This window comes from Ranitomeya variabilis, chromosome 1 (genome assembly GCF_051348905.1).
Source record: "Ranitomeya variabilis isolate aRanVar5 chromosome 1, aRanVar5.hap1, whole genome shotgun sequence".
In the NCBI taxonomy this organism is placed as follows: domain Eukaryota; kingdom Metazoa; phylum Chordata; class Amphibia; order Anura; family Dendrobatidae; genus Ranitomeya; species Ranitomeya variabilis.
In genome coordinates this window covers 23,134,727-23,155,520 of record NC_135232.1, presented here as the reverse complement: position 1 = coordinate 23,155,520, position 20,794 = coordinate 23,134,727, and the positions used below count along the sequence as shown (strand labels likewise).

Below are 20,794 nucleotides of genomic sequence, written 5' to 3'. Positions count from 1 at the left end.
CCAGCGTCCTGCCAGCCAGCGTCCTGCCAGCCAGCGTCCTGCCAGCCAGCGTCCTGCCAGCCAGAGGCCTGCCAGCCAGCGTCCAGCCAGCGTCCTGCCAGCCAGCGTCCAGCCAGAGGCCTGCCAGCCAGCGTCCAGCCAGAGGCCTGCCAGCCAGCGTCCAGCCAGAGGCCTGCCAGCCAGCGTCCAGCCAGTCCGGCCATTTTTGCATGCGTCTGTGTGTGCTTGCGTGCGTGTGTATGCATGTGTGTGTCTGTTTGCGTGCATGAGTCTGATTTTGTGCGTGCATGTGTTTGTATGTGCGTGCATGTTTTTGTACTGTGATGTATTTATAAAGTAGTGTGGCGTGTGCAGCATGTGGTTTCAGTGTGTGTGTAATGGCGGTGTGAGCGTGTGTCTTGCGTGTTTGGTTTTTTATTTTTCTTTTCTTTTTTTTTTAAATGTATTGTTGAAAACATTTACACTTAATGTACTTGTATTTAAAATAAGAGCATTGTAGCTCCTAATTGTGATGTTAAAAAAATAAAAATACTTAACATTTTTCTATTCAAACTGTACATAGTATCATTTCACAAAGGTAAATTTTAAAGTGTGGTGTATGTAAAAATGTACACACACCATGCAATAGAGTTGGTTGAGGGTTTATCTTTTAATATAAAAGGTGTAGGAAAATTTTAAGAGGGGTTTTTTTTTTTGTAATTTTTAAAGGGATCTTTTCAAATCATATGTTGTCCATACATTTTCAACTGGTGTTTAGGCATTTCAATTTTAAATGAGGGTATTTTGTTCTTTTTTTTGTTGTTTTTTTGGGTGGGGGGAAATGGTTTTACAGCTTGCGCATATTATTGAACTAGGATATCCAGCTCAGACTGGTGTGCCTTGGGTATATATATATTTTTTTTTTGGGTGGTTTCTCAAAACGTTGTTTTTTGGCCTGCTTGGACATTGCTCAGATATAACATTTGAGCAGGGTGGTTTTTAAATCCATTATACGCTCCGCCGGTGAGATCGAAAACCTCAACTATGTGTCCTTCCTTCTGACTAAATCCTCAACACGTTCCACCAAAAAGTTGAAGTGTTCCGGTCTCATGCGCATATAGTTAAAGAATTTTTCTGGGTTCTGTCTCAACTCCATGTCGAGTGTTGAATACACGCCCCGGGTCATTCGCTGTGCGTTGATGGGATATATCCATAGGCGGCGCCGGCGAGGTCGAAGCATGCGCTCTCTAGCTGCCTCCTTTTCCCGAACTATGATTGCCAGTCTATTGGCCTCATGAGTAAAATCAGAACATATCGTTGCAATCTTTACTAGCACTCCTTCCATCTCTGCCACTTGCTCTAAAACCCTGTCAAAGATGGGGTGTAAAAACAGTCCATATATAGGTTTCCCTTATTTTCCAGTAGCCAATCACATTTGGGAGACTCCCATTTGTAGGCATGGAAAACGGATCCGTCACAAAAAACGGATGGTAAAAACGGATGCAACGGATCCAGTTTTTCGATGGAACCGTCTAGCGGATCTGTCGAAATACTCTATGCGTTGCATCCGTTTTTCACTATTTTTCACAAATCTGTTGATACGTCGCGTCGACGCATCACGACGGCCGCCTGCCGACAGAAGTGTGAAATAAGCGTTAGCACACGGGCCTGACAACACCGTATCCGAGCACGCTGCAGACACTCGGTTAGCACAGGGGCCTGATAACACCGTATCCAAGCACGCCACAGATACTCGGTTTGCACATGGGCCTGACAACACCATATCCGAGCACACCGCAGACACTCAGTTAGCACACGGGCCTGACAACACGGATCTGAGCACACCGCAGACACTCGGTTAGTACACGGGCCTGACAACACCGTATCCGAGCATGCCGCAGATACTTGGTTAGTACACGGGCCTGACAACACCGTATCCGAGCACGCTGCAGACACTCGGTTAGCACAGGGGCCTGATAACACCGTATCCAAGCTCGCCGCAGATACTCGGTTTGCACATGGGCCTGACAACACCATATCCGAGCACACCGCAGACACTCAGTTAGCACACGGGCCTGACAACACGGATCTGAGCACGCCGCAGATACTCGGTTAGTACACGGGCCTGACAACACCGTATCCGAGCACGCTGCAGACACTCGGTTAGTACACGGGCCTGACAACACCGTATCCGAGCATGCCGCAGATACTTGGTTAGCACACGGGCCTGATAACACCGTATCCGAGCATGCCGCAGATACTTGGTTAGCACACGGGCCTGATAACACCGTATCCGAGCATGCCGCAGATACTTGGTTAGTACACGGGCCTGACAACACCGTATCCGAGCACACCGCAGACACTCGGTTAGTACACGGGCCTGACAACACCGTATCCGAGCATGCCGCAGATACTTGGTTAGCACACGGGCCTGACAACACCGTATCCGAGCATGCTGCAGATACTCGGTTAGCACACGGGCCTGATAACACCGTATCCGAGCATGCCGCAGATACTTGGTTAGTACACGGGCCTGACAACACCGTATCCGAGCATGCTGCAGATACTCGGTTAGCACACGGGCCTGATAACACCGTATCCGGGCACGCCGCAGATACTTGGTTAGTACACGGGCCTGACAACACCGTATCCGAGCATGCCGCAGATACTTGGTTAGCACACGGGCCTGATAACACCGTATCCGAGCACGCCGCAGATACTTGGTTAGCACACGGGCCTGACAACACCGTATCCGAGCACGCTGCAGACACTCGGTTAGTACACGGGCCTGACAACACCGTATCCGAGCACACCGCAGACACTCGGTTAGTACACGGGCCTGACAACACCGTATCCGGGCACGCCGCAGGCACTCGGTTAGTACACGGGCCTGACAACACGGATCTGAGCACACAGCAGATACTCGGTTTGCACATGGGCCTGACAACACCGTATCCGAGCACACCGCAGACACTCGGTTAGTACACGGGCCTGATAACACCGTATCCGAGCACGCCGCAGATACTCGGTTAGCACACGGGCCTGATAACACCGTATCCGAGCACGCCGCAGATACTCGGTTAGTACACGGGCCTGACAACACCGTATCCGAGCACGCCGCAGATACTCGGTTAGCACACGGGCCTGATAACACCGTATCCGAGCACGCTGCAGATACTCGGTTAGTACACGGGCCTGACAACACGGATCTGAGCACACCGCAGACACTCGGTTAGTACACGGGCCTGACAACACCGTATCCGAGCACACCGCAGATACTCGGTTAGCACACGGGCCTGATAACACCGTATCCGAGCATGCCGCAGATACTTGGTTAGTACACGGGCCTGACAACACCGTATCCGAGCATGCCGCAGATACTTGGTTAGCACATGGGCCTGATAACACCGTATCCGAGCACGCTGCAGACACTCGGTTAGTACACGGGCCTGACAACACCGTATCCGAGCACACCGCAGACACTCGGTTAGTACACGGGCCTGACAACACCGTATCCGAGCACGCCGCAGATACTCGGTTAGCACACGGGCCTGATAACACCGTATCCGAGAACATTTGCTCATCACTATCGCTTACGTCATCATTCTCCAAGTGCCGTAATATTTTCAATGTTCGGGATTTGAGGCTGTGACGGTTTATTTTTTGCGTCGTGAGTCAATGTTTTTATTGATATGACTTCGGGGCAGACACAATGTTTTCATCGCATGTCACTAAATTTTCTTGTGTTTTTCCAGCAGCAATAAAAACCTCCACAATTCTAACTTTTTTTTTTTTTTTTCTCGTTACGCCATTGGATCGGAACCATTAATTTTATACTTTGATCAGACTTTTACAAACACACAATTTTGAGTCGAGGGATGGCTTCTTCAAGATTTGTGTGATTGTGGCATAGTTGAAAGCAGACATGAAGGTACCAGAAGTTAATAGGATGAAGAGATGGCTTAGGGCTGAGAGAAGCAGGGTAGTAGGTAGATGGGTTCCGGCCAAGTGATGAGGTGTGATGTGGAGAGACTATGAGTAAGCTCTCCTTCAGTGATGGTAGGGAGGAAGGTTATGTGGGAAGGGCATTGGTCCGTTATATGGATGGACTGTGTTGGTTGATTATAAAATATTTGCCTGATTTGTTTGATTTTGTTTTTGAAATATTCGGCAAAGTCTTCTGCAGAGATGAGGGAGGTTGGAAGAGGCACTGGTGGGTTGAGGAGGCAGTTAAAAGTGTTAAATAGCTGTTTAGGGGTATGGGATGAATAAGATATGAGTGTGTAATTTCTGCTTGTAGTGCATCTGGTATTTCTTCAGAGTCTTCTCTGGGGATGTGCACTTTCACCCTTCACTACCAGATGCTATCAGTCTCAGTCACCGCAGAGCTCTGATTAGCAGGAACTAGAAGGGAGGGGTGAAAACCCATGCACCCAGAGAAGCCTCTATGTAAACACGTAAGCACTACATGTAAATATTGCCATCACCATGTTTGACTGTGGGGGTAGTATTTTCAGGGAGATGTGCAGTGTTAGTTTTCCTCCAGAGATAGCATTTTGCATTTAGTTTCCAAGATTCTCTCTTGGTTTCATTGGACCATATCACCTTCTTCCACATGCCATGTAAGACACACGGCTAGTTTATCTAAGAAAGTGCTGTGGTAAGATTAAACCAAACTAGAACTTCTTGGGATAAATGCAAAATGCTATGTGTGGCAGAACACCTAACACTGCCAATCGCCACTGAAAACACCATCCCCACTGTCAAACATGGTGGTGTCAACATCATGTTGTGGGAAGATGGATGGAGCTAAAAGGGGTACTTGGACAGTGTGGTCTTTTTTATAATGGCACATGTTGGATATGATGACTTATCTTTAGGCATCATTATAGGGGGTTGTCTCTCAATGCTTTTTGCTATATATACTGTACTTACATTATGATTGTTTTTTTTAATTGGAGCTACCGTACTTTTTCCCAGGGACAATTCATATTGCTATTATAATAATTGTAATATATACTTATGCTCCTGGTAGTTTTTTCATATATTATTTCATACCTGTACCAACTTAATAATATTGTCTGCAGTTACGTGCATTTTTCATTCTTCTTTGACCCATTCTTCTTTTAATTGGGTTTTATGGATTTTTTTTTTAGGGGTATTTTTTTATTTCTTTTAATTTTGATTATATTGTATAATATAGTTTTTGATATTAGTCGTAAAAATATTTATGCTTTATTATATTTATTGTGGTGGTAAAAATAGGATTATTTTACAATTTATTGGTACCCCCTAATAGTGCATTAGATTTTAGTTATTTAAGTATGGGTTCAAATATCCATTTGCTCTGATATCAGTGAGGCAAGTCTCCTGGAGGACAGAGTGGAGTGCTTTTTTGAGGAGGTCAAAGATGGATCACGTGGTGGTTGCTAATTTCGTGGGCGTTAGAGGTGGTTATGCTGGTTCTATATTAAGACATTTGGATGGTTCGACATTATCTGGATATCAGTGTATTCCGGGAAAGTTGGACACGTTTCTCCAATGAATATGGGTCGCACTATTTTCGTATTGGGGCAGCAACGAAGCCATCGCATTTGAGTGACAAGATGGTTTGGCACGTTGGAATCTTGAAGGTTTCTTCCTTATGTTCTCCATCATGTGGTTACATTGTAGGCAATTTTTGTATTTTATGGTATGGTGGTTTCGTATTAATCTAGCTGATTGTGCCCTGATGGTCATCATCATAGCGCAGTCTAGGTCTATGGTGCCGGTCACGTGGCTCGGAATCCAAGGGTGTTGCTGGAATTTTCCTAGTACTGTCGAGTGGACTGTCCTCTGGCTGTGTTTCTGTTACATGTTGGGAGGAGCGACCTTGGTGTCATATCTTCCAATTAATCGGGGACATAAAATTTGATTTGTTGCCATTGTGGTCGTCCTTCTCAGGGATCATAAATGAATGGTCTGACATCATGGCCCAGATTACTTGGCGGTATTCTGCAGCACAAAGACTTGTTGACTTTTTCAAAAGTGAAGCTCGACCACTTCCATTTATTGTGATTGGCATGGATCTCTGCATACCGGGATCACGAGATGGCATGGAGCAAGCTTTTGAGGTGTGGCGGGACCAGTCCGCTGTAGGGTCACCATTGTTGTGGGCGCTTTGGGTTTTGTCATTATATGCCTTTTTTTTTTTTTTTTTTTTTTAGATTATTAACCACACTTTTTTCCCTCCAAATTTGGGAGGAAAATGGGGGTGCGTTTTATAATCTGAAGTGAGCTTACCGGGGGGCGTCTGCGGTGTAGCGAGTTTACAGGAGGCAGGGTCTCCACTTCAGGAGACCGGCGGCAGGAGCGAGGCAATGCTGCAGCTCCTGGGCTCTCAGAAGATGTCAGCGCCAGTGAGCGGTGGGCTTCGGGAAAATGGCTGCTGAAGGCTGTGCATGCGCAGATTGAGATCTTTGGAGACAAGAGATTGTCTCCTGAGATCTCAATCTGTGCATGCACCGCCTCCGGTGACCATTTTCCTGAAGCTCAATGCAGGGAAATCATTGGGAAAGGGGACTCCACTCACTGGCGCCGACATCTTCTGAGAGCCCAAGCACCGTAGCATCACCCCGCTCCTGCCACCGGCCTCCTCAAGCAGATACCTTGCCTCCTGTGATCCCACTCCACCCAGACGCCCCCAGGTAAACTACCGTTAAAACAGACTATAAGATGCACCACAATTTTATTTTAAAAAAAATGGTTTTCCTGTTTTCCACCCCAAAATTTGTGGTGCATCTTATGGTCCGATGTGTCTTTTTAGTCCACAAAATACGGTAATTTAATAAAAGGCTGCAGTTGCCATTTTTTACCCAAGTCGCAACTGTGAACATATATATATATTTTTTTTTATTATGAAGCAAACAACAAATAGAACAAAACTGAAAATTTCAGTGTGTATAACTATTCATTCCACTAAAGTCAGTACGATGTAGAGCCTCCTTTTGCGGCAAATACAGCTGCAAGTGCTTTGAATAAGTCTATATGAGCTTTATACATCTGGGATTTTTTCTCATTCCTCAAAAGCAAAACTGCTCCACCTTCTTCAGGTTGATGGTATGGGTCCTCTCGGCTGCAGTCCTGTCTCTCGTCGTTTGGGTGTTTTGCAGAATGTCTGGCTGGTAGCTCTGTGTCCATGAGATGTGCTCTCTGAGTCTTTTAAAAGACGAGTAATGTAAGCTATTTTTAGAATTACCAAGTGTCCTTAAGTCCACCCTCACAGCCTTTCCCTATCTACCTTCGAAGTCAGCAATCTTGTTACAGAATACAATACACAAGTAGCATATCAGCACACAATAAACAAAGATAAACACACACTATGTACAAGTCACTATTAGGGTACTGTCACACAGTGCAATTTTGATCGCTACGACGGCACGATCTGTGACGTCGCAGCGTCGTATGATTATCGCTCCAGCGTCGTAGACTGCGGTCACACTTTGCAATCACGGCGCTGGAGCGATGCCGAAGTCCCCGGGTAACCAGGGTAAACATCGGGTTACTAAGCGCAGGGCCGCGCTTAGTAACCCGATGTTTACCCTGGTTACCAGCGTAAACGTAAAAAAAACAAACAGTACATACTCACATTCCGGTGTCTGTCCTCCGGCGTTCTGCTTCTCTGCACTGTGTAAGCACAGCGGCCGGAAAGCAGAGCGGTGACGTCACCGCGTCACCGCTGTGCGCGCTTTCCGGCCGGCAGGCGCTCACAGTGCAGAGAAGCTGAGACGCCGGAGGACAGACACCGGAATGTGAGTATGTACTGTTTGTTTTTTTTACGTTTACGCTGGTAACCAGGGTAAACATCGGGTTACTAAGCGCGGCCCTGCGCTTAGTTACCCGATGTTTACCCTGGTTACAAGCGAACACATCGCTGGATCGGTGTCACACACAACGATCCAGCGATGTCAGCGGGTGATCAAGCGACGAAAGAAAGTTCCAAACGATCTGCTACGACGTACGATTCTCAGCAGGGTCCCTGATCGCTGCTGCGTGTCAGACACTGCGATATCGTAACGATATCGCTAGAACGTCACGAATCGTACCGTCGTAGCGATCAAAATTGCACTGTGTGACAGTACCCTTACAGACTAAAGGCCCCGTCTCACATAGCGAGATCGCTAGCGAGATCGCTGCTGAGTCACAAGTTTTGTGACGCAACAGCGACCTCAGTAGCGATCTCGCTATGTTTGACACGTACCAGCGACCAGGCCCCTGCTGTGAGATCGCTGGTCGTGTCGGAATGGCCTGGACCTTTTTTTGGTCGTTGAGGTCCCGCTGACATCGCTGAATCGGTGTGTGTGACACGGATTCAGCGATGTCTTCGCTGGTAACCAGCGTAAACATCGGGTTGCTAAGCGCAGGGCCGCGCTTAGTAACCCGATGTTTTACCCTGGTCACCATCGTAAATGTAAAAAATAACAAACAGTACATACTCACCATCTGATGTCCGTCAGGTCCCTTGCCGTCCGCTTCCTGCTCTGACTGAGTGCCGCCGTACAGTGAGAGCACAGCACAGCGGTGACGTCACCGCTGCGCTCTGCTCTCACTGTACGGCGGCACTCAGTCAGAGCGGGAAGCAGACGGCAAGGGACCTGACGGACATCAGATGGTGAGTATGTACTGTTTGTTATTTTTGGTAACCAGGGTAAATATCGGGTTACTAAGCGCGGCCCTGCGCTTAGTAACCCGATGTTTACCCTGGTTACCTGGGTGCTGCAGGGGGACTTCGGCATCGTTGAAGACAGTTTCAACGATGCCGAAGTCGTTCCCCTGATCGTTGGTCGCTGGAGAGAGCTGTCTGTGTGACAGCTCCCCAGCGACCACACAACGACTTACCAACGATCACGGCCAGGTCGTATCGCTGGTCGTGATCGTTGGTAAATCGTTTTGTGAGACGGTACCTTTACACAGTATGTTAAATAGCATATCAGTTTGCAAGTCTGTCTTCTTGTCCCATCAGAAATAAACACTTAAATCCACAAGCCAATATACAGATAAAAAAGTCAATGCTTCTTGGTTTGCAAAAACATAGTCGTCTGGGTAGTTAAGATATACTCTGGTTTCTTCACAGATGATTTCCGCTTGTGAACAGCAATCTTCATGTCTGACCACAGATTCTCCATTGGATTAAGGTCTGGGCTTTGACTAGTCCACTCCAAAACATTTACACGTTTCCCATTTCACCACTCGAGTGTTGCTTTAGCAGTATGCTTTGGGTCATTGTCTTGTTGGAAAGTGAACCTCTGTCCCAGTCTCAAATCACTGACAGACTGAAACAGCTTTTGCTCAAGTATATCCCTGTATTTCACAAAATCTATCTTCAGCCCTGTCTCTGCTGCTGAAAAACATCCCCACAGCATGATACTGCCACAACCATATTTCACTGTGGCGATGGTGTTCTTGGGGTGATGACCTGTGTTAGTTTGTCACCAGACATAGCGTTTACCTTGGTGGCGAAAAAAGTGCAATTTTGGCCTCATCTGACCACGGCACCTTCCATACATTTGGGGAGCCTCCCACTTGTCTTTTGGCAAACTCAAAATGAGCCTTACAATTTGTGTAAGTAAAGGCTTTTTTTTCTACTCACTCTCCATAAAGGCCACCTCTATGGAGTGTACAGCTTATTGTGGTTGTATGGACAGATACTCAAGTCTCTGCGTGGAAACTCTGCAGCTCCTTTAGGGTTACCTTTGGTCTCTGTGCTGCCTTTTTGAGTAATTCCCTCCTTGCCCGGGCTGAGAGTTTTGGTGGGTGGCCCTCTTTTGGAAGGCTGTGGTACCATGTTCTGTCCATTTAATTATAACGGATTTGATGATGCTCTGGGGGATCACTAGAGATTAGAATTTTGTTTTATAACGTAACCCTGACTTGTACTTCTCAAAAACTTTGGCCATGACTTGTTTGGAGATCTCCTTGGTTTTCATGGTGTTGTCTGGAGATCTCCTTGGTCTTCATGGAGTTGTGTTGTCTGGAGATCTCCTATGTCTTTTTGGTGGTGTTTGACGTTCTCCGTCGTCTTCGTGGTGATGTTTGGAGATCTCCTTGGTCTTCATGGTGTTTGGTTAGTGGAGCCTCTTGTTAATGGTGTTGCAGCCTCTGTGGCCTTTCAGAAAAGGTAAAGTGTATATACTGACAGATGTGTGATTCTTAGATTGCACACAGGAGGACATCCTGTCACTAAGCATGAGACATATGAAGGGAATTGGTTGTGCCAGAAATTTTTAGGGGCTTCATTGCAAAAGATATGAATACATATGCACGTGCCAATTTTTAGTTATTTGATCCAATAAATTTAATTTGGGCCTATGCTTTTCTCACTTCACTAACTTAGACTATTTAGTGCTGATGCATCACACAGACAAGTCTGATTACAGAGATATTTACACACAGGTTGTAATGTAACAAAATAGGTAAAACCAAGGGGATGAATACTTTTGCAAGCCACTGTATATATACATAGGCGCTCCATCATGGCAGTCACAGGGGTCTTCAGCAGATCTGCTGCTGTTATTGCAACTCATAGGCACCCTACAATCACATTGTAGAGAGACCGGTGAGCACTTGGAATGTTGTGTCCCCGGGGCCACACACTTTATATGCTGTTGTTAGAGATTGACTTTGGCATTTAAGGGGTTAAAGGGAATCTCTCAGTAGATTTTCCCAATATATTCTAAAGTTACTGCTTTAACTGCCCTATTACCGCAGTGCATCGATTTGTATCTGAGCTTCCAACTTCCTCTGCATGTCCTCAAAAAATACCCTTAATATTTGTGGCATACAGCGCAGTTCAGTCCGATGGGATCTTTTTTTCTTTTCTCAACGTCTCCTCAATCCCCGCAGCTGTCGTGTATCTGGTTTGATTGATACGAATGATGGGTCCTACGACATCCACAGATCACAGCGAAACTTACACCTGCATATTTGAAGCACAAGCGGACTTATTTGTGCCCTACTAAGGACAGAGCGAAGTCCTGTAATGAGCAAGCACCGACTCTCTTCTGGTTAATAGGTGGCGACACATTACAGGTGGGAGCAAAGTGCAACTGCGCTTCAACTGTGGATGCGCAAGATTTGCAGCGACCTGTGGATGATGTAGGACATCAGTCAACTCATGGGGGATGGCAGCTGTAGAGATTGAGGAGTTGCCGAAAATGGAAAGAAAAAACTGGACCTTATACAAGAATATAAGGTATTGGGCTTATGGAACTTAGATACAGGTCGATGGACTGTGGTAATAGAGCAGTTAAAGGATGTGACTTCAATTTAAATGGTGACAAGTTCCCTTTAACAGCCGCAAATGGAACTCTGCTCCACTCGCTGCTGGTACAGGCAGATGATGGCTGAATAACACAACCATTAGCTACCATGAATGATGTTGGTGCAGATATATATTGTGAAACTACGACATAAGTCGGGAAGGTGTTAATGATGTAATTATTATTATTATTCATTTTTATAGCGCCATTTGTTCCATGGCGCTTTACATGTGAAATACGAGGCAAATATAGACAAATACATTAAACATGAGCAAAAACAAGGCACACGGGTACATAAGGAGGGAGGACCCTGCCCGCGAGGGCTCACAGTCTGCAGGGGATGGGTGAGGATACACTAGGAGAGGGCAGAGCTGGTTGTGCGGCGGTTCAGTAGGTTCAGGATCACTGCAGGCTGTAGGCTTGTCGGAAGAGGTGAGTCTTCAGGTTTTTAAAGTTTCTATGGTAGGCGAGAGTCTGATGTGCTGGGGTAGAGAGTTCCAGAGTATGGGGGAAGCACGGGAGAAGTCTTGGATGCGGTTGTGGGAAGAAGAGATGAGAGGGGAGTAGAGAAGGAGGTCTTGAGAGGATCGGAGGTTGCGTGTTGGTAGGTACTGGGAGATCATGTCACAGATGTATGGAGGAGATAGGTTGTGGATGGCTTTGTAGGTCATTGTGAGGGTTTTGAACTGGAGTCTCTGGGCGATAGGAAGCCAGTGAAGGGCTTGGCATAGGGGAGAGGCTGGGGAATAGCGGGGAGACAGGTAGATTAGTCTAGCAGCAGAGTGTAGGATGGATTGGAGTGGTGCCAGAGTGCTAGAGGGGAGGCCAGAGAGTAGGAGGTTGCAGTAGTTGAGGCGTGAGATGATAAGGGCATGCACTAGTGTTTTTGCGGTGTCGCGGTCAAGGAATGCGCGGATCCGGGAAATGTTTTTGAGTTTGAGGCGGCAGGAGGAGGCAAGGGCTTGGATATGTGGCTTGAAAGAGAGGGCAGAGTCGAGGATCACCCCGAGGCACCGGGCATGTGGGACTGGGGAAAGTGAGCAGCCATTGACATTGATGGATAGGTCTGGTGGAGGGGTAGAGTGAGATGGGGGAAAGATGATGAATTCTGTTTTGTCCATGTTCAGTTGTAGAAATCGAGCAGAAAAGAAGGCTGAAATAGCAGACAGACAGTGCGGGATTTTGGTAAGTAAGGAGGTGAGGTCAGGTCCGGATAGGTAGATCTGCGTGTCATCAGCATAGAGATGGTACTGCATACCGTGGGATTCTATGAGCTGTCCCAGACCGAAGGTGTAGATGGAGAAGAGTAGGGGTCCTAGAACAGAGCCTTGAGGAACACCGACTGACAAGGGGCGAGGTGAGGAGGTGGTGTGGTGGAGGGAGACACTGAATGTCCGATCTGTCAGATATGATGAGATCCAGGAAAGGGCCAAGTCTGTGATGCCAAGAGATGAGAGGATTTGTAGCAGAAGGGAGTGGTCCACAGTGTCAAAGGCAGAAGACAGGTCCAGGAGAAGGAGGACAGAGTAGTGTTGCTTGCTCCTGGCAGTTAGTAGGTCATTGGTGACTTTAGTTAGGGCAGTTTCAGTTGAGTGATGGGAACGGAAGCCAGATTGTAATCGATCAAAGAGGGAGCAGGAAGAGAGGTGAGAGGACAGTTCAAGATGGATGTGTTGCTCCAGCAATTTGGAGGCATAAGGAAGAAGAGATATCGGGCGATATGTGGTGTAAGTATAACTTAATGACAACATTATATATGTCACATGACCACTGTTGCCATTGATGGCATTCAGCAGTCTCATGCCATACCTACTGATATCAGCACTTCGCAAGTGATTAGCTGTAGCCATCATATGCCAATGTGACCGACTGACATAACAAGTTATCCAACTTCTAGATCCATACAGAAGAGAAAAGACGACATCCACACTTTTTTATCTCTATTATATCTGCAGTAATTGTACATTTTCTATGGAATTTATGTAATTTTTATATCGACTCATCTTCTTTCTATTCAGGTTCCTACAAAAAAGGATCCTCTGCTAATACATTCTATATGAAATCACTTTTCCGATTGACTCGTCAAGGATGAGTAACAACAGAGACAAGATGGCAGAGAGGATATTAAACCTCACCCTGGAGATAATCTTCCATCTTACTGGAGAGGTGAGAGGCTCTGATGTCATCACATGACCTCATTATCTATGGGAATAACAGGTGATATGACCGGAGAGGTGAGAGGTTCTGATGTCATCACAGACCTCGTTATCTATGGGAATAACAGGGGATATGACCGGAGAGGTGATGGACTCTGGAGATGTCTGTAGTGATATTATTAATGTCTCCACACTCAGGATTACACAGTAGTGAAGATCTCCAGTGATCGCTGTCAGGCCCCTGTGTGTGAAGGACAGGGAGGAAGCCTGAGCCCAATCTCGGAGCCTCCACCTCACCCCCGGATACATGAGGACATCAGTGACCAGAAGATCCTAGAACTCACCAACACGATGATGGAGCTGCTGACTGGAGAGGTGACGCTGCTGGGAATGCTGGGACATTATACAGGACAGCACTGGAGGATTCTGGGTGATGACGGTATCACTATGTGTGTCAGGTTCCTATAAGGTGTCAGGACGTCACCGTCTATTTCTCCATGGAGGAGTGGGAGTATCTAGAAGTACACAAGGATCGGTACCAGGAGGTGATGATGGAGGAGCACCAGCCCCGCACATCACCAGGTAATAGACAGGACTAAATACACACGGCCTATAATTCTCTGTATGTAATAATGATGTCAGTCCTGTCTGTGTCTCCTCAGTTCTCTCCAGTAAGAGGACAACCCCAGAGAGATGTCCCGCTCCTCCTCCTCCTCAGGACCATCAGGTAGGTGGAGATCTCCCTATGATGTGTAGACGGCTGTGACGTCCTTGTGTTCAGTCTTGTTTTCTCCTCCAGTATTATATGTTTTATATATGTTGTAAGAGAAATACACACGAGAGGGGCGATATGGATATCCCTCCACCGTCACCAATCTGTGATGGAGCTTACACAGACACAGCTCTCTGGCGCCCCCCTTACCCTCAGGTCAGTCAGGGAACTGCACCTAGGATAAGTAGTTGCTGGAGAGGCTGCCCTGTCACGTGCTGGTCAGCGGGGTACTCTGCAGTGAGGGCAGTATATATATATATCACCAGTGCCAGGCCGGGAATATACAATGTATGTGTGTGTATATGTGTGTATATATATATATATATATATATATATATATATATATATATATATATATATATATATATATATATATACAGTGCCTACAAGTAGTATTCAACCCCCTGCAGATTTAGCAGGTTTAATAAGATGCAAATAAGTTAGAGCCTTCAATCTTCAAACAAGAGCAGGATTTATTAACAGATGCATAAATCTTACAAACCAAAAAGTTTTGTTGCTCAGTTAAATTTTTATAAATTTTAAACATAAAAGTGTGGGTCAATTATTATTCAACCCCTAGGTTTAATATTTTGTGGAATAACCTTTGTTTGCAATTACAGCTAATAATCGTCTTTTATAAGACCTGATCAGGCCGGCACAGGTCTCAGGAGTTATCTTGGCCCACTCCTCCATGCAGATCTTCTCCAAGTTATCTAGGTTCTTTGGGTGTCTCATGTGGACTTTAATCTTGAGCTCCTTCCACAAGTTTTCAATTGGGTTAAGGTCAGGAGACTGACTAGGCCACTGCAACACCTTGATTTTTTGCCTCTTGAACCAGGCCTTGGTTTTCTTGGCTGTGTGCTTTGGGTCGTTGTCTTGTTGGAAGATGAAATGACGACCCATCTTAAGATCCTTGATGGAGGAGCGGAGGTTCTTGGCCAAAATCTCCAGGTAGGCCGTGCTATCCATCTTCCCATGGATGCGGACCAGATGGCCAGGCCCCTTGGCTGAGAAACAGCCCCACAGCATGATGCTGCCACCACCATGCTTGACTGTAGGGATGGTATTCTTGGGGTCGTATGCAGTGCCATCCAATCTCCAAACGTCACGTGTGTGGTTGGCACCAAAGATCTCGATCTTGGTCTCATCAGACCAGAGAACCTTGAACCAGTCAGTCTCAGAGTCCTCCAAGTGATCATGAGCAAACTGTAGACGAGCCCTGACATGACGCTTTGAAAGTAAAGGTACCTTACGGGCTCGTCTGGAACGGAGACCATTGCGGTGGAGTACGTTACTTATGGTATTGACTGAAACCAATGTCCCCCCTGCCATGAGATCTTCCCGGAGCTCCTTCCTTGTTGTCCTTGGGTGAGCCTTGACTCTTCAGACAAGCCTGGCCTCGGCACGGGAGGAAACTTTCAAAGGCTGTCCAGGCCGTGGAAGGCTAACAGTAGTTCCATAAGCCTTCCACTTCCGGATGATGCTCCCAACAGTGGAGACAGGTAGGCCCAACTCATTGGAAAGGGTTTTGTACCCCTTGCCAGCCTTGTGACCCTCCACGATCTTGTCTCTGATGGCCTTGGAATGCTCCTTTGTCTTTCCCATGTTGACCATGTATGAGTGCTGTTCACAAGTTTGGGGAGGGTCTTAAATAGTCAGAAAAGGCTGGAAAAAGAGATAATTAATCCAAACATGTGAAGCTCATTGTTCTTTGTGCCTGAACTACTTCTTAATACTTTAGGGGAACCAAACAGAATTCTGGTGGGTTGAGGGTTTGAATAATAAATGACCCTCTGAAAGAACTTTTCACAATTTAAAAAAAAAAATAAACAAAGAAATAACATTCTTTTTTGCTGCAGTGCATTTCACACTTCCAGGCTGATCTACAGTCCAAATGTCACAATGCCAAGTTAATTCCAAATGTGTAAACCTGCTAAATCAGCAGGGGGTTGAATACTACTTGTAGGCACTGTGTGTGTATATATATATATATATATATATATATATATATATATATATATATATATATATATATATATTTATTTATAAATCTCCGATCCGTCACTGCCAGGACGGTATGCTGCCACCAGTCCCTTGTTAGATATAAGACTGGTCCGTTAGTAAGCTTATATCCAGTCAGATATCAACCCAAGGTATAAGTACTAGCCGGACTCTCGGATGTGGGAAATCGGGTTTCGAGATAAAAGAGCAGCCCAAAATTGACATTTTAATTGCCGAAAGGCGCACTATAAACTACAAATATGTACAGAGTAATATACAGATATTACAGCTAGAAGTACACATAAAAATTAGGGGTTGGAAATAGCAGTTAGCAGTATGTGTCACGTTACCGTTCCTTATCACTTGTGGATGAAGAAGAAGCTCTCATATCCACAAGCACGTTCTTAGTTCCTGGTCTGTCTCCACACGTGACGTGGCTTCCATGGCAGAACAAAGACGAGGCTAAATGTGTGCAGCTAGCTTTTAACACTCAGCTCGCCCCCTTCCATATTTGCCACCGCCCTTCTGGGTTGGACTGAATTCTCGATTTTCCTCCTAGCTGAAATAATTCCCTATATCTAGGATAGGTCATAACTTCCTAGCAGAAGGCCTAAACGGGACGACTGATGTCTCAACGGGTTCGTTGGTGTTGGACTGATACAGATAGTCCAAACTTGGGTCGGCTAAGTGGTTCTGGAGAGCCAGTCTCGATACCTCGGTATCTGGAACTGCTAAAGAAATATGAGATGCAGGGGTGAGTGTGGGGGCCTCCCAGGGTTCTGGTGGTACATGGGACTTAACCCTGAGATGCAAGGTACTTTCATAATCCATATCTAGATGTCGCTGCCAAAGAGTTTAGAGTTTTCCTTTGAAGTAGGCAGACTTGCACAAAAGGCAGCAGGGGGTCCTAGCTCTGCCCCTCCTTGCCTTCATTAACACGTTGTTTCTAATTATCTGGCCATTTGACAAAAGTTCTGCTTTTTTGGGAATTGTGTACTTTTCCCAAGGGTGGGGGGCCACCCTTCAGGAGTGGAGGGAGATCTCTGGATAATATATGTGGCCTGAATTCATAAATCCAAAATGGAGTCTCTTTCGTCCCTCACACTTGTGTAATTAAAGCGGTGGAGACGGCAGGATCACAGTTGACCACAGACATCACATGTCCGTATCTTCTCACCATTATTCCCGGGGACTTCTCTCATCATTGGGGACTCTTTCAATATTTGTTTTGCAGTTTTTAGATCCGGATAAAGATCTCAACAATATTAATGGTCCAGAGAGAAATGTTATGGGCGATCACCGGTGTAAAGAGGAGACCCCTAATGTGAGGGGCGATCAGCGTTGTAAAGAGGAGACCCCTACAGATCACTGCCCAGGTGAGGGTCTTTAGATGAATATTCAGTTTCAACACAATGTGAATTGATAATGATGTGATCCTGTTATATGTGAGGTCACAGGTCATCATTTATAAAAATGGATGATAATCTACAGCTGGAGATGAATTTTACTTATGTGAGCGGCCGATTTCTTCATCATCAGATGTTACTTTTGATGAAGGAAAAGTATTTGTCCAATTTGGGCCTTAGAAACCATCATCTCCTTTTAATCTGATGTCCGTGTGTGGTGCTAGAATCCAAAACATGGAAACCTCCCCCCAAATAACCGTGACTGACAGCCGGGCTCCTCCATAATGATGGGAGTGGAGATGGCTCTGGTCTTAGTCGTTACCCCTAAGATGCTGCGTTTAATACCCACCATGGACATTTAATGGTATAACAATGGCAGCTGCAATCTCATTGGTAATGGTAGAAACACCAGAGGTGACAGTAAGACCAGCCATCAGAGTCATAGCACCAATAGAGCAGATCGAGACAGATTACTCAGGTGGAACTGCTCAACCTTTCCCCACATATCATGCTTCAAACATAAAGTTACCAAATGTAAATTTTTGGTGAAGAATCAACAACAAGTGGGACACAATTGTGAAGTTGAACGAAATTTATTGGATATTTTAAATTTTTGTGGAAATTCAAAACCTGAAAAGTGGGGCGTGCAATATTATTCGGCCCCTGTAACTTAATACTATGATGCGCCACCTTTTTGCTGCGATTACAAGTCGCTTGGGGTATGTCCATCAGTTTTGTACATCGAGAGACTGAAATTTTTGCCCATTCTTCCTTGGCAAACAGCTCGAGCTCAGTGAGGTTTGATGGAGATTGTTTGTGAACCGCAGTTTTCAGCTCTTTCCACAGATTCTCGATTGGATTGAGGTCTGGACTTTGACTTGGCCATTCTAACACCTGGATACGTTTATTTGTGAACCATTCCACTGTAGATTTTGCTTTATGTTTGGGATTATTGTCTTGTTGGAAGACAAATCCCCGTCCCAGTTCTTTTGCCGACTCCAAAAGGTTTTCTTCAAGAATGGTCCTGTATTTAGCTCCATCCATCTTCCTATCAATTTTAACCATCTTCACTGTCCCTGCTGAAGAAAAGCAGGCCCAAACCATGATGCTGCCACCACCATGTTTGACAGTGGGGATGGTGTGTTCAGGGTGATGAGCTGTGTTGCCTTTACGCCAAACGTATCGTTTGGCATTGTTGCCAAAATGTTCGATTTTTGTTTCATCTGACCAGAGCATCTTCTTCCTGATGTTTGGTGTCTCCCCGGTGGCTTGTTGCAAACTTTAAACAACACTTTTTATGGATATCTTTGAGAAATGGCTTTCTTCTTGTCACTCTTCCATAAAGGCCAGATTTGTGCAGTGTACGGCTGATTGTTGTCCTATGGACAGACTGTTCCGCCTTAGCTGTAAATCTCTGCAGTCCATCCAGAGTGATCATGGGCCTCTTGGCTGCATCTCTGATCAGTCTTCTCCTTGTTTGAGATGAAAGTTTAGAGGGACGGCCGGGTCTTGGTAGATTTGCAGTGGTATGATACTCCTTCCATTTCAATATGATCGCTTGCACAGTGCTCCTTGGGATGTTTAAAGTTTTAGAAATCATTTTGTATCCAAATCCGGCTTTAAACTTCTCTACAAAAGTGTCACGGACCTGCCTGTTGTGTTCCTTGGTCTTCATGATGCTCTCTGTGCTTCAAACAGAACCCTGAGACTATCACAGAGCAGGTGCATTTATACGGAGACTTGATTACACACAGGTGGATTATATTTATCATCATTAGGCATTTAGGACAACATTGGATCATTCAGAGATCCACAATGAACTTCTGGAGTGAGTTTACTTCTGCACTGAAAGTAAAGGGGCAGAATAATATTGCACGCCCCACTTTTCTAATTACCACAAAAATTTAAAATAACCAATACATTTTGTTCAACTTCACAATTGTGTTCCACTTGTTGATTTTTCTCCAAAAATTTACATTTGGTATCTTTATGTTTGAAGCATGATATGTGGGAAAAGGTTGAAAAGTTCCAGGGGGCCGAATACTTTCGCAAGGCACTGTACCAAGGGGCAAAACAGCAGATTAGTCAGAGACAAGCCAAAGGGTCAGAAAGCCAGGACAGACAGAGAAGTCTCAAGCAGAAAACAGGAGCAGTAGTTAGGGGACAGAACCGGGTCATACACAGCAAAGCACACACATACTGAGGCAATTACAGAGAGTAACCTGGGTCAGCTACCTCAAACCGAGTAGATGGAAGTATAACCGACTCAGAACCCAGGAACCACCAGCATTATATAGCTGCCCCAGAGCCAAAGAGAAGCGGACTAATTTAAACCAGACATGAACCAGGACGGAGCCAGAACCAGCCCATCCAGAATCATGACAGAAGGATAATTTGGCTCATGGCAGAAAAACATCTGCCGTGCCTGTATTGAAAAATCCGGTATGCGAAGCGTTCTCTAACTTCGCTTGCCAGCTGAGATCAATTACTAAGTCAGAGATGAACAGTTCCCTAAAATCCTTAGTCCACCATGAAAGCGACAAACTTTGGAAGGGGAAAGGGTTGACAATCTTATCGTCTGTGTCCAAAGAATCACAGACGTCCAAGGGGGAGGTAGGGGTTGTGTCCTCAGATTCCAATTCATCCTCAGATGATGGTGGAGGGAGTCATCTGTGCTTCCCGGTAGAGGATACTGGTTGGCTGGTCAAGGCGGTGAGGTCCACCATTGGCAGAATAGATGCAAAAGTTGGTGCAAGACGTAATGTTCGAGGTCCTTGTACTGACAAAAAGACAAACCTTTTCAGTGAATGAGAAGAGAAAGGCGCTCATTAAGAGAGAGTGGAAAAGACCTGAGAGGAAATATTCCTTCAAGGAGGATGAGACAGTTCTATGGGATAAAGCACCAAAAATAGATGTGCTGGTGGCCAAGTTGCCTAAAAAATTTACCTTTGAGGACATGGGGAAGTCACCTAAGAGATAAAATGACAAGAGAAAATATCCTAGCCACTATTCCATGAATGCAAGGAACAACGTCATTCCTAGTGAATACATCCGCGAATTCGGTGAGATTGGCAGCTAGGTCAGCAGTTCTCGCCAACGCAGTCTGAAGAGCTCTGTGGCTTAAATTCTGGCCAGGTGATATCCATTTAATGTCCAAACTATGTTCCATCCCATGTGAAGGAG

The 20,794-nt window shown here is 45.7% G+C and overlaps 1 protein-coding gene across 1 annotated transcript in view; it reads left to right on the top strand.

Annotated features, from left to right (window-relative positions):
* The window catches only part of LOC143802525 (uncharacterized), a 203,578-nt gene that overhangs the window by 143,900 nt on the left and 38,884 nt on the right, over positions 1–20,794 (top strand). Inside the window, exon 6 of the mRNA XM_077281333.1 lies at positions 17,440–17,581. Coding sequence (XP_077137448.1) covers positions 17,440–17,581 — 142 coding nt within the window. The remainder of the gene's footprint in view (positions 1–17,439; positions 17,582–20,794) is intronic.